Consider the following 14,211-nt stretch of genomic DNA (forward strand, 5'->3'; position numbering starts at 1 on the left):
CTTAAAAAATGCTAACCCGATTCAATTAATAAAACGTAAATTTAACAAACTAAATGAAAAAAATATTTTCATTTTTTACTCTTATCAGTTATAGCTATTTTCTCTCTCTTAATATTCTATCAACACAATTACTCGTTTTCATATAAATACCAATAGTATATGAGCCTGAGCCTTCCAACAAAGTAATGTATATGTGAAACGTTCATTCTTACCATCTCTTCGTAATTGCAAATTTCTTAATGTTTCCCTTGGTGAAAGACAATGGATGCTTGGTAAAAACTTCATAAACGAATACTTGCCGCTTGACTGTCGATTTTGTGAATTCTAAGTTTTAAAGGACTTTCGTGATTAGTAGCTGAATGATTATTATAACTAATTTCATTTTCATGTTTCAATGACTAAGCAAATTAAATTCAAAGAGATCATATCGATAATTATGACATAGTTGGGCACTTTAAATACACCAAGCTATTTACTCTTTAAAATCAAAAGCATGGGCAGAATCGCATGGCCATTCTTTTGATCTGATATGCATCACAAAGGAAAATTTTACGATATATATCTGAAGACTGTTGGTTTGCTTTGTTTTGTTTCGCCTCATTTCGTATTGTTTCGTTTCATTTATTCTACAAAGTTAGTTTCTGGCCTGCTTTAAATAGATAAATCTGAAAATATTCCTTCAAAAAAATGACTAAATAAAGTTTTAATTGTTTTCATTGTCGTCGTTTTTAAATCTGAGTACACAGTCCAGTATAACTGTTGCCTTAGAGAAAAATTAAAATTAAAACATAATTTACCGTTTATGAGATTTAACGGAAAAAGTTCTCGAGGCTTTTGACGGTAAATAATAAATATGTATTCGTAAATGGAAATCAGTAATGAAAGAACACTGAGTTGAGTTTTGTAGCAGACGTGTGCGTTTGCAACGATGCAACTTGTATCAAATATTTGCTTGCCATTTCAGTTTTATGTACATTTGACATATTAGCAAATGGAGTGAAACCTGCCTTAGGGCCGTTCATATGAGCCTGGTAAGCGAGGCATCTCGCCTACCTATGATCTTGCTTTGCAATACATTTATTATTAATATTTACGTCGTGTTCATATGAGAAAGCAGGCTGGTCCGGTTGCCAAGATCGCGGCTGCAGGAGACGAGACCATAGGTAGGCGGGGTGAAATTTTTCCCTATGAACTCGCTAGCCTGCTTACCGAAATGAAATTATGATATTATAAGCATAAAGTAAGTGGTTTGAACCCTGGAGTATCGTTACATGTTTGTAGATGTAGATCGTCCAGGTTGGTATAGTCTTGAGTAGGACTGTTTTTGTTGTTGTTGCCTGACGTTTCAACAAACTTAGCGGTAGTCATCTTCAGAGTCAAAATGTCTTTTACTATACCAACCTGGACGATCTACATCTACAAACATATTAAAAACATGGCGACCAATGGAGTGGAGCTGGGATTTAAGACAAAATAAACGAATTATACGCTGCAGTAATGGTATGATTTAAAGTTTAATTCATTATTTGAAGATCTCATTAGTATTCAATATAAAAACACAGTATATAAACGGCAAAAACCCATAAAATACTAAAACTTCCGGTCTATGATGCGCCATGTTAATTTTTAACTCGCAGAATTTAGGAAAGTGATGTTTAGCTATTTCGTCTCGATAAGCGGGATTAAATTTTTCATATGAAAGCGAGGTATATTTGGCTCGCTCAGTGGGATGTATCACTAACTGGACTTATATGAACAGGCCTTTAGTAGATATTCAAAAGTGCTTTGTGAAAATAGATTTTAAGTAAAAAATATGAATGTTTACCTGAATTTGAGTTATTGAAGAATTTTCAGATGTTAGCATCACAAATGCCTCGTCGGTTGTGTGTTCAACAACATACAAATCCGTTGTTTTCCTTCGCCATATGTTTCCATCGTTATCTTTGACTGATCCGAGAATCAATAGTTTAAACAGAATGTCATCAAGTCCTTTTGATACCTAAACAAATTTCATATAGACAGATTTGTTTTTTCGCTAATTTCTATCTTTCCACAAGTTGCAGAGACACAAGAAAGAGCTGAGATAAGATCTTCATTGAAAACATGTTTATTGCAATTAGTAACTTTTTCATACATGGTTTTCATGCACTTGATTTTAAGTGTAGAACTTACTGATTGAGAAATATCTAGATGAAAAATTCTGGAAACAGGAGCATCTCCTTCTGACATATGTGAAAAAAAGTTGCGAGTGATCTCATTTTCGTTAACACACACACCATGGACTGGGATAGTACAGCATAATGGTGATTTGGTGTTTCCAGAATGTTTCCTTTTGTTGTTTAAATGACTTTCTAATTGTTTAGTGAGACGTTTTACAATCAAACTTTTTCCCATGCCTGCTCTTGATGACTTGATAAAACGCACAAGTAACCTAAAAAGTTATTTAATTATGTTTATTCCCTGTAAAAGTTTTACAAGACAAGGCAAAACATAAAGCTACAAGGCATCAAATCTAAATGAGAATCTTTTTCGACTTTAATTACACATTTCTTAGAAAAAAACATACCTGATAGTAATTACAATGAATTGACCTGTTAATAATACATACTTTTCTCGATCTACAATAGCTGCTGCTGTGCAAACGTGGTCATTAAGATTAGGTTGATATACAAATTTTTCTTTCAGATATCTTTGGATACAATCCAATGACTTTAGTGGAGGAAGTGAGCGTCGATAATGATCTAATGTTTTCACTATATTTGATTTGTCGTTTTCTATGCTGCATACCACCACCAAACGATATTCTAAAAAATATAAAGAAGTAAAGGCAAGACTTAAAACAAAACAATTTATAAGACAACATGTAGAACTTTTGATCACACGTTTTCCCATAAAACCAATTGGCATGGTTTCATTATGTGTTTTTTAATTGATCATCTGTTACATACATTACAACACATTGTCATAAAACCTTTACAATGACATATAAAGAAATTTCACTTAATTGAAACAGGCTAGGCTACTTATGTTCATAAATATTAAAGCTTTACGAAAGAGTTTGATAAAAAACATGTTATGATGTGCAAAGCTCATTGCTGAAAACTTTTTGCATTGTAGATGACTTCGTGTAAAACAGTGCTTTGAAAGAAAATCACTTTTAAGTGGACTGTTATTCTCCGACATTATTAGATAATGTTGATATATTGTAATGAGATAAACTGATAAAAACAAATAATGTAGATTAATGCTAGTCAAACTTACTTTGTTGTCCTTGAGTCAACGATTCAAGTAAACGTAATGCTTCCTGACTGACGTCAAAGTCCAAAAGATCTGCATTAACAAGACAAAACAATCGACCAGTATTATCACCTACAGCTCGTCGCCAAAGTAGCTCAATCTATAAAAAAAAAACATTTAATTTGAAGCTCTAATTTTTTAAACATTTATGAGCTAAAATAAGCACACGTTTAACACCATCCTGTGTTGATATACGTCGAATGTTGACCAGAATTCTCTTTCTTATATATATCTTAAACATTTATCGCATTTACTCCTTAGAAAACAAACTTAAACAAAAAGTAAAGGGAAAAGTCTGATTTCAGAAGACTGTGTTACAAGTGAAGGATCTGGAGTTAGTCAAAATACTCTTCAACAGCTTAGTCATGGATTTATTACATTTTTTATTAGTTGAAAAGCAATTCAATTGGAAAAATTTTATTCTTCTGAAATTCATTACCATGCAGCAGCATTGTTATGCAAAGGTTTTGAATTTATCATTGAGCGATAAATTTTTTGACAGACGTTTTAATCTACCAAACTGTGTTGCTGTAAAAGTTGCATTTTTAAAGAGTCCAGAAAGTCACACTGCTTATAAAAATTTGACGAATGCAAAGTAAAACTACAATAAGATTTTACCTCTTCTGATGTCGTGCTCTGGTCACAAACAACCACCTCTTCGTCACTTGGTAACGTTACATTTTCACATCCCATGAAAAGAGACAACACGCAACCAAAAACTTCACCTGCATGGTTTAAAAATATTCAATTGTAGATAATCCTTCAAACTCTTTTTATTGCAAGAAAAGTGAAATGTTCCCAGCAATAAAAATTACATATATTTTTTTACTTAGATATGTCATTAAGAAAAATGCTGTTGCGATCATGACGATAAGAAAATACCTTTCGAGACAAGCAATAGATTTGGTTCTCCTTCTTTGAAAACTGTTGGAATATTGCGATCTACTCGACTACGTTCTGTATAAATATTTAAATTATTAATAAAGAGAAAACAAATCTTTGCACACATATTTCAGCATAATAATTATAATTATTTGTCAAAGAGAAAGCTGCCTCATTAACAATTTCATCATTTTTTACGATTAAATGCGCACATGCTTTAAGATTTCTTCGACAAGATCACTTTTTGCGAAAGGAGAAAATTCTCCTTTGTCTGAAAACGCTACGTTACAGTGAAAACGATAAGGACATGGAATGAAAAGAATGAAGCAAAAGACTAAAAAAGACTGTCTTTGTACAGTTGACTAAAAGACACTTAATTCGTACATATCTAGTAGAAGTGTGTTATAAAACGTAATGCGTTTGTTTGAATAACATACGTTTAGTAAAATAAGTACGTCATCTGTCTTAAAAAATTGATTTTCTTGAACATTGATGCAATGAAATTGCAGTAAACTCATGATAAAGATGATGGTATTCTACTTTTCAACCGAACATGATAATTTAAAACAACCTAAGGCTAAATAAATGGCAAACACTGGTGTCATATTTTTCTAACTCAAGATAAAAATGAATTACTAAACCTACTTTTATTTAATTAATATAATTAGCCTTTAAGAATGTTAATATCCAAATGATAATTAAGTGCTGGTGCCCTGGCATAATGAAATCTTTCCCCTTGCTTCATTTAGATATAACTAAATGATTAGTTTTTGATTGTAGAAAATCAAACCTTTTTCAGAAATCTTTTCCAGCAAAGCAGCTAAATTGTCCAAAGATAAGTATTTTGTGTCCTCATTATTGATGTGGAAAGATTCTGCTTTATCATTTTTTCTAAATTTGACAAACAACATGTTTCAAACCTTAGTATTTAGCATAGTTTGATTTTTACTTCATTCAAAAGTCATAGATTAAGGCTTGAACCAGCGGATAAGACAGCACTTCGAAAACTATTGTACTGTTTATTTAAAAAAACCAATATCAAACAGTAGTTGAGTTGATATTATTGGATGGTATAAGATGCGTTGTCATGGTTTCGGGTGTATCGATTACGTTAATGAAATTCGAGTGTTTTATTTTAGTCGTTGTGTTATTAGTTTGTTGTTTTGGTTTTGTCTTTAGTTGTGAATAGATGATGGGGATGTCAATATGTCTGTTAATTGTGTTATTGTCTTTGCTGTACCATGCCTCTTTGAATTCTCGTGCGTGTTTTGTCTGTGCGCGTCCAAGAAGTTGTGTTTTTGTCCAGTCAAATGTGTGGTTGGTATCGTAGGTATGTTCTGCTGGTAGTGATTTTGGGTCGCGTCGTTTGATGGCATTCTTGTGTTCAGTGAGTCTTGTTTCAATTTTCTTGGACGTTTGTCCTATGTACTGTTTGGGGCAATCTTTACATGGTATCATGTAGACCGCGTTGGTTGTGTCGAATGTCGTTGTTCGGTCTTTAGGTTTAGTGAAGTATGATTTGAGTTTGTGTGTTGGTTTATGTGCGATGTTTATTTTGAATGGTCGGAGTAGTCTTGATGTCATTTCTGATGTTCCGTTTATATATGGTAATGTCACTATTTTTACTGGTTCGTCTGTATCTTCGTTAGGTTTTTCAGTTTGTGGTTTGTTGTGTATTTTGTTTAATACTTTGTTGATAAAGTTTCGTGGGTAATTGTTGTTTATGAATGTAGAGTATAAGTAGTTGCGTTCATTCTTCTTGGCTTCTTCTGTATTGCAGTGTGTTTTAATCCTGTTAAAGAGAGTTTGTATGCAACTAATTTTGTGTTGTGTTGGGTGATTGCTATTAAAGTTGAGTATTTGGTCTGTGTGTGTTTTTGCGGTATACTTGTGTGTTTAGTGTACCGTCATCTGTTCTCGTTAGTAGGATGTCGAGGAAGGTAAGTTGTTTGTCGTGTTCTTCGTCTTTAGTAAAGGTAATGTTCTTTGTGGTATTGTTTATGGTGTGTAGGATTTGTTCAGTTTTGTCTTTCTTGACTATGGCAAAGATGTCGTCGACATATCTTTTCCATAGTTTGATGTTTCACAAAGATAAATATTTTGTGTCCTCGTTATTGATTTGGAAAGATTCTTCTTTATCATTTTTTCTAAATTTGACAAACAACATGTTTCAAACTTTAGTATTTAGCATAGTTTGATTTTTACTTCATTCAAAAGTCATAGATTAAGGCTTGAACCAGCGGATAAGACAGCACTTCGAAAACTATTGTACTGTTTATTTAAAAAAACCAATATCAAACAGTAAAAAAAACAACTAAATATTTTCATGATTACAAATGTTGCAATGTTTTGGAAAACTAGTAAACATCTTTTTTTTTATTTGAACTACTGAGATTTTATATAAATGAGCTTTACCTGGTGGGAAGAGTAATGTCATGTTCAGTGTGAGAGTCTGTGCTAAACATTTTCGTAACAAGATCAGAAAGATTGGGATTTTCTTTTGCTTTTTGTGATAACGCGAAGATGGTGTCTTTATCTTCGTTACAATCAAAAACCCATTCAACAAGACTATCGTCTGTTGCTTTTCGACCACAAACTTGCAAAGCAGCTAGTATGTAATCTTCATCATAACCCTCAGACTCTATAATCTCTTTAGCAGAAGTAAGCACTTCAAATGAATTTTGCCTTTGTGTCGGACATGACCCAGGAACATCCTCGCCTTTTTGATACAAAGAATTTTCTTGTATCATAAGTGCCTCTGCAAGTATGATTGGATCAATGTCATTCTTAACTGTTTGAAGAAGCACAAATATTTGCCTTGGAAGTTCATTGACTGCAGTTTCACCAACACACGCCTTGAAGAGTTCTTTTCGTAAGGTTAAAATCTGCTTCATAGTAAAATGATTTAAAGAGTAACATTTTTGTCTCTTCGTACTCATGGTAAGTTTCCATTTTTTTAAATCTTTTTCCATTTTTTCACAGCATTCTCTGATATTATAGAGACGATTTTCTCTTTTTTGTTTTTGTTTACTGCACCGAAAATCGGATTTCCAGGTGAGATAACTGATTTCGCCCACTTCACAAAGTTGTAAGTAAAGATTATTTAGTCTCTGAATTTGTTCAAAAACCTAAATCAAAATGCATTAAAAGAAGCATGAATAATAACAAATCTAGTTCGACATAAGGAGGTGAACAAAAAGCAACCATCCCCCATATAAATCACCGTCTTGTGTTTGTAGCACTTCATAATATCGAAATAAAGTCTTACCGTTAAGGAACAAAAGAACAAAGTAGCAATGTTGACAATCGTTATCTATTGCTTTAATGCCGCAGTTAAAATAAAAATGAAGTTTATAAGAAATCACAGGCAAAATGTTACCGTCATGTTATTGCTGTTCTTATACATCGCAGAAAAGAGTGTTCTACAGCAAAACTTACACTCCTTTTCATGCATGTATCCTTCTACTCTAAATGAAATAGACTTTATGAAAATATTTTTTTGTTCTTTTTTGTAAGTCACTAAGATTTTGTAAAGGCTTTGAAATGAGCACGAACATATTGTATATAAATATAAACATAAAAAATGAAAGTTTCCCCGAACTGTTTTAAAAAATTATTTTATTGAGCTTACGCTTAATTTACGAGCTTACATTCGTCACAAAATCACAAATAACCTCTGCCACAAACCACCTGTCACCCTAAACTACGAAGAACTACGAGCAATTAAAAACCTACAAAACGACGACCAAATAATCATTTTACGAGCTGACAAAGGACGCAAAACAGTTATCATGGACAGATCAGAATACATCGACAAAGCCAAAACCCTCCTACAAGACACCACCACCTACTAACTTCTCCACACAGACCCCAGCAAAACGACCACCAACCGCATCAACCAGAAACTAAAACAACTAAAAGACAAAAAGAAATTAAACGAAAACGACTACAGAAGAATCCGACCCAATGACGCATCCACCGCCAAATTCTACGGACTACCAAAAATCCACAAAGCAAACAACCCACTTCGACCTATCGTATCGCTTCCAGGATCACCTACGTATGAACTTTCAAAATATCTTTATAGCATTCTGTATCTATTAGTCAAAAATTCACCTCACACCATCAGAAATGTCACCACTTTCCTCGCCTGTATTGAAAATATTAAACTACGACCAGACGAAATCATGATATCCTACGACTTGACATCACTCTTCACATCCATACCACTAGACATCGCCAAACAATTTACAAACGAACTACTCACAAACGACAAAACTTGGCAAGCTACAACACAACTAGACAAAAATGACATCGTAGACTTACTCAACCTTTGCCTCTCCACTGAATTCACCTTCCAAAACATATACTACAGACAAATTTCAGGCACACCAATAGGATCACCACTATCCACTTTCCTCGCAGAAGCTGTCATGCAACACCTCGAAACACAATCAGTCACAAACAACACAAACATCAGACTTTGGAAAAGATATGTCGACGACAACTTTGCCATAGTCAAGAAAGACAAAACTGAACAAATCCTACACACCATAAACAATACGACAAAGAACATTACCTTCACTAAAGACGAAGAGCACGACAAACAACTTATCTTCCTTGACATCCTACTAACCAGAACAGATGACGGTACACTAAACACACAAGTATACCGCAAAACCACCCACACAGACCAAATACTCGATTTCAACAGCAATCATCCAACACAACACAAAATAAGCTGCATTCGAACACTTTTCAACAGGATAAACACACATTGTAATACTGAAGAAGCCAAAAAAACAGAACGCAACTACTTATACTCCACATTTATTAAAAACAATTACCTAGAAACTTCATAAACAAAACTATATACAAAATGCAAAACAAAACACAAACCGACAAAAGCAACAAAAAACCGGACGAAACAGTAAAAATCGTCACATTACCATACATAAACGGAACATCAGAAATGACTGCCAGATTTCTTCGACCATTTAATATTAACGTCGCCCACAAACCTACACAAAAACTGAAATCATGTTTCCCAAACATAAAGACAAAACAACAATTCATGATACAACTGACGCGATCTACATGATACCATGTAAAGACTGTTCAAAGCAATACATAGGACAAACATCTAAGAAAATTGAAACAAGACTCACAGAACACAAAAACGCCATAAAACGACGAGATCCGAACTCACTACCGGCAGAACATACCCACGGAAACAACCACACATTCGACTGGACAGAAACTAAAGTACTCGGACGCGCACAGACTAAACACGCACGCGAATTTAAAGAAGCTTGGTACATTAAAGACAACGACACAATAAACAGACATGTCGACATACCCATCATATACTCACAACTAAAGAAAAAGAACAAAAAAACTACAAACAACACCAAAACTAAAACACTAAACTCTAATATTACTAACACCAATCATATTCACAATACACCAAAACCCATGGCAACGCATTTCACCCCATCCAATCACATTAATCCACCCACTAATACAATTAGAAGCTCTAAACGTCAACAAGCTAAAAGCACGTGTAAATAAATATCCTCATTCTGATGAAGGCTCGAAGGAACGAGTCGAAAGCTCAATAAAAATCACTTAAAATCCGGACAAACTTTTATCTTTTATGTATATATATATATATATATATATATATGATAATGATTTTCTGATTTGTTTTAAGTTTTATTAAGCTTTTGTGCTTGAGCCTTCATCAAATATGTGACAATATATATATTAAAGATTTTGTGGCGTTTGGAGCGTCTGATTGTTGGTTAGTAGTTGAGTTGATATTATTGGATGGTATAAGATGCGTTGTCATGGTTTAGTGTATCGATTACGTTAATGAAATTGAGTGTTTTATTTTAGTCGTTGTGTTATTGTTGTTGTTTTGTTTTGTCTTTAGTTGTGAATAGATGGGATGACAATATCTGTTAATTGTGTTGTTGTCTTACCATGCCTCTTTAATTCTCGTGCGTGTTTCTAAGCGTCCAAGAGTTGTGTTGTCCAGTCAATGTGGTTGGTATCGTATGTTCTGCTTGGTATTTTTTAGTCGCGTCGTTTGATATTCAGTGGAGTTCTTGTTTCAATTTCTTGGACGTTTGTCTATGTACTATTTAAAGCAATCTTTACATGGTATCATGTAGACCGCGTTGGTTGTGTCGAATGTCGTTGTTCGGTCTTTATGTTTAGTGAAGTATGATTTGAGTTTGTGTGTTTGTGAAACATCAAACTATGGAAAAGATATGTCGACGACATCTTTGCCATAGTCAAGAAAGACAAAACTGAACAAATCCTACACACCATAAACAATACCACAAAGAACATTACCTTTACTAAAGACGAAGAACACGACAAACAACTTACCTTCCTCGACATCCTACTAACGAGAACAGATGACGGTACACTAAACACACAAGTATACCGCAAACAGTACATAGGACAAACGTCCAAGAAAATTGAAACAAGACTCACTGAACACAAGAATGCCATCAAACGACGCGACCCAAAATCACTACCAGCAGAACATACCTACGATACCAACCACACATTTGACTGGACAAAAACACAACTTCTTGGACGCGCACAGACAAAACACGCACGAGAATTCAAAGAGGCATGGTACAGCAAAGACAACAACACAATTAACAGACATATTGACATCCCCATCATCTATTCACAACCAAAAAAACAAAACAACAAACAAACAAACGACAACACACAAACAATGACGCTTATACACCATCCTAATATTGACCTCCAAACGCCCAAACTTGTAAATAATATATTGCACAGCTGAAAGCTTAATAAAAACTTAAAACAAATCCAGAGAATCCTTATCATTATCATAATATGCCTGGGTTACCAATTTTCAAATATATATATATATATAAAATGAACTAAAATAAAATGGACAATTGTTTGCTGTCGCTACTCAGAGTTTCACGCCGTAGGGCGATCTTCAGGCAACTGACAGATAATATTTTATTTGCTGACTATATACATCGACTAAAAGGTGTTAAGTTACATGACGGCATGCACTAAACATATCGGAATGGGACTTCATCAAACAACTTCCACCTCCGAACAAAAACCAAAGAACCTGCCGTCTTTGCCTTGAAGAAAGGCTACTTATCCTGAAAGGACGTAAAAAGAACATTTTAAATAAACGTTCCGATATGTTTAGTGCATGCCGTCATGTAACTTAACACCTTTTAGTCGATGTATATAGTCAGCAAATAAAATATTATCTGTCAGTTGCCTGAAGATCGCCCTACGGCGTGAAACTCTGAGTACGACAGCAAACAATTGTCCATTTTATTTTAGTTCATTATCTTACGCTCTTCTAATATATAGAATATTGAGCGCTCTTTTATCCAGGAATATTATCCATAATAATATATATATATATATATATATTTCATTTGGTCATCTAGAAAACTCTAATTATCATGCACAAAACGAATCTTTTATTATTTCACGATGTCATTAGACGACAAAGGGCAAAACATGGGACCTGGCCATATAAAATTTTGTGTTTTCCATAAAGCAAATCCATTCACAAGAACCATTTACAATGCTTTGGAAGAAATGTATACTCCCAAATAAATTCGACAAAGCAAATAACCTCATTGAATTGGTCTACTTCTTCCTTTCCACTTTCCGCCTTTCCTGCAATTAACATTAACTTGCTTTGAATATCCTTAATTTCATCCAAACTGTAGATTTTTTCCTCTCGATTCCTATCGGCATCTTCCGGAACAACAAGAACAACGACCTCTTCAGGTTTTACACTTGTTTTCGTAGCTTCATTTAGTTTTTTCTTGTCAGCGATGTAATAAATACCACATGAATTGATTGCTTCTACTTGGACCATTGTTGTCATAGCAACTGAGCCATGTGACTCCTTGATCTGCTTCAACCAAAAAAGATTTTTTTGGGTTGTTTCCTTAAATTTAACAATAGATGTAATTTAGAGTTTAGCACTATAATTTAGTAAGTTGCTCATTTAATGCAAGAGCAAGTCAAATATTTTTTATCTGCGACGTTTAAGACAACGTCAGACTTATTAAGTGGCTTTATCATGTTGACTTATTGTTATTTTATAGTTGCAATCTAATTTTAAAGTAAATGGTTTGAACCCGGGAGTATCGTTACATGTTTGAAAAATGTCGATCGTCCTGGTTGGTATAATCCTGAGAAGGACTGTTTTTCTTGTTGTTGACTGACGTTTCGACAAACTTAGCGGTAGTCATCTTCACAGTCAAAATGAAGTGACTCTGAAGAAGACTGCCGCTAAGGTTGTCGAAACGTCAGTCAACAACAACAAAATCAGTCCTTCTCAGGACTATACCAACCTGGACGATCGACATTTACAAACATGTAATCTAATTTTAGTTACATTACGTCATATATTGTAAAAGCAATTATGCCATAATTGTAAAAAAACATTACGTCAAACTTTATATAGACATATATTTATAAGCAGCAGACACATGCAGCTTGACCGAGGTGATTTTGAAGAACATTGTGTAATACAAAAGATACCGAACGCTCGTAAGATTTGGCTATTTGTTGTTTAATATATCGTCGTGAGGAATTGAGGACGGAGAAATTTCAAAGGTATTGTCTAAGAAGCAAAGCTATTTATTATTGTCGTAGACAGAAAATTTTATACTATCCTGTTATTTCTGATAGCTTTCTTCAATTTATTAATAATATAAAAATAGTTGAAGTCTTCTGTTCTTAAATCATTCTTGTTAAGGTGAACGTATCATATCAAACAGTGTATTGTATCAACATAAACTTAGCTACCAGAACTTACGCATTTTATACTTAGAGTTTTAGTTATAGTGCCACGGAGTTGATTCGTTTCATACTCTCTCTAAATACTGCTGTGTTCATGTTTCCATGATCATGAGATCTATTCAGCTCGGCTTATAGATGAGGTCAAATAAGTCAAAGGATGCCGCAATAAAATTAAGTTAATCATTTTCAAAAAATATTAATTTGGAGATATTCATTTTGTCTTCCATGCCATGCAGTTCAAACAAACAACAGCACTTACTAGCTTTTTGTCAATAGTTGGATTAGCATCAGTGACTTGCCAGAGACGTTTGCAAAGATCCATCAGTTCACGAAAACCATGCTCTTCCCTATAGCCAAATATCAAGGAGCTAAATCCCAAACAGCTTGTATGCATACAAGAAATACGGTCGATTTCTAAATCACTTTCCCCAGCTGATATCATTGCCAGATCAATAAATACCTTTAACTCTTTTTCATCTAAATAGTGGTAAAAATTTTAGAACTTTCATATGTGGCACAATAATTAAACCAGTTAAGACGATCCGATTCTTAATGATATCAAATCATTTAGAAGAAATAAAATTTGTGTACCTTTTGTAAATTTTCTCACCCAAAGAACCAGTTCGACACTTTCGGCAAACACTTTTAAACAACTTTTCCTGTGACTATTAATTTCCTTTAAACAACTCTCTACGCTTAAAAGTTTATCATTTATATCGTTGACGCACATATCGCTGGAAGTCTCAGAAGATATAATCTAAGAAAAACAAAACAATTTTAGTCGTGTGCATTCATGTTTTCGTTATGCGATGGAGGGATTTGTATGCAATTAACTAATGATTCTTTTTAAAATATTGCCTACTCTTGCATAAAAATTTACTAAAGTCCAAAAGATGCATTTCTAAAATTTATGTAAAAAACAAGTGACCTGATACAAGCTCTGTACAATTTGGTTGCATTGTGAGGAATTATTACTTGCTTATTACTGCATCAAGTAAACTAATCATCAGTAAAAGTTGACTTTTTCTCATTCTCAAAGCAAATTTTTAGTCTTATTTATCATCCTATCTATGTGTTTTTTAATTTTGTGATTTATAGTTGAACAGAAAATATATGGTGCCCCCGAAAAGTACCGTTTACTGTAATCCATATTTGGAAAACCTTGCACGATGCAAGAAAGCAGTGACCTGAGGA

At 33.8% G+C, this 14,211-nt stretch overlaps 1 protein-coding gene across 1 annotated transcript in view; it reads right to left on the bottom strand.

Annotated features, from left to right (window-relative positions):
• LOC124454935 (E3 ubiquitin-protein ligase rnf213-alpha-like) overlaps window positions 1-14,211 on the bottom strand; it is a 76,966-nt gene that overhangs the window by 38,262 nt on the left and 24,493 nt on the right. Inside the window, exons 17-29 of the mRNA XM_047005688.1 lie at window positions 13,609-13,774; window positions 13,277-13,494; window positions 12,055-12,157; window positions 11,837-11,964; window positions 6,595-7,307; window positions 4,970-5,070; window positions 4,180-4,254; window positions 3,916-4,022; window positions 3,262-3,397; window positions 2,609-2,804; window positions 2,173-2,431; window positions 1,826-1,999; window positions 213-324 (exon numbers count right to left, since the gene is read on the bottom strand). Coding sequence (XP_046861644.1) covers window positions 213-324; window positions 1,826-1,999; window positions 2,173-2,431; window positions 2,609-2,804; window positions 3,262-3,397; window positions 3,916-4,022; window positions 4,180-4,254; window positions 4,970-5,070; window positions 6,595-7,307; window positions 11,837-11,964; window positions 12,055-12,157; window positions 13,277-13,494; window positions 13,609-13,774 — 2,488 coding nt within the window. The remainder of the gene's footprint in view (window positions 1-212; window positions 325-1,825; window positions 2,000-2,172; window positions 2,432-2,608; window positions 2,805-3,261; window positions 3,398-3,915; window positions 4,023-4,179; window positions 4,255-4,969; window positions 5,071-6,594; window positions 7,308-11,836; window positions 11,965-12,054; window positions 12,158-13,276; window positions 13,495-13,608; window positions 13,775-14,211) is intronic.

This window comes from Xenia sp. Carnegie-2017, unplaced genomic scaffold (genome assembly GCF_021976095.1).
Source record: "Xenia sp. Carnegie-2017 unplaced genomic scaffold, XeniaSp_v1 HiC_scaffold_3, whole genome shotgun sequence".
NCBI classification, from domain to species: domain Eukaryota; kingdom Metazoa; phylum Cnidaria; class Anthozoa; order Malacalcyonacea; family Xeniidae; genus Xenia; species Xenia sp. Carnegie-2017.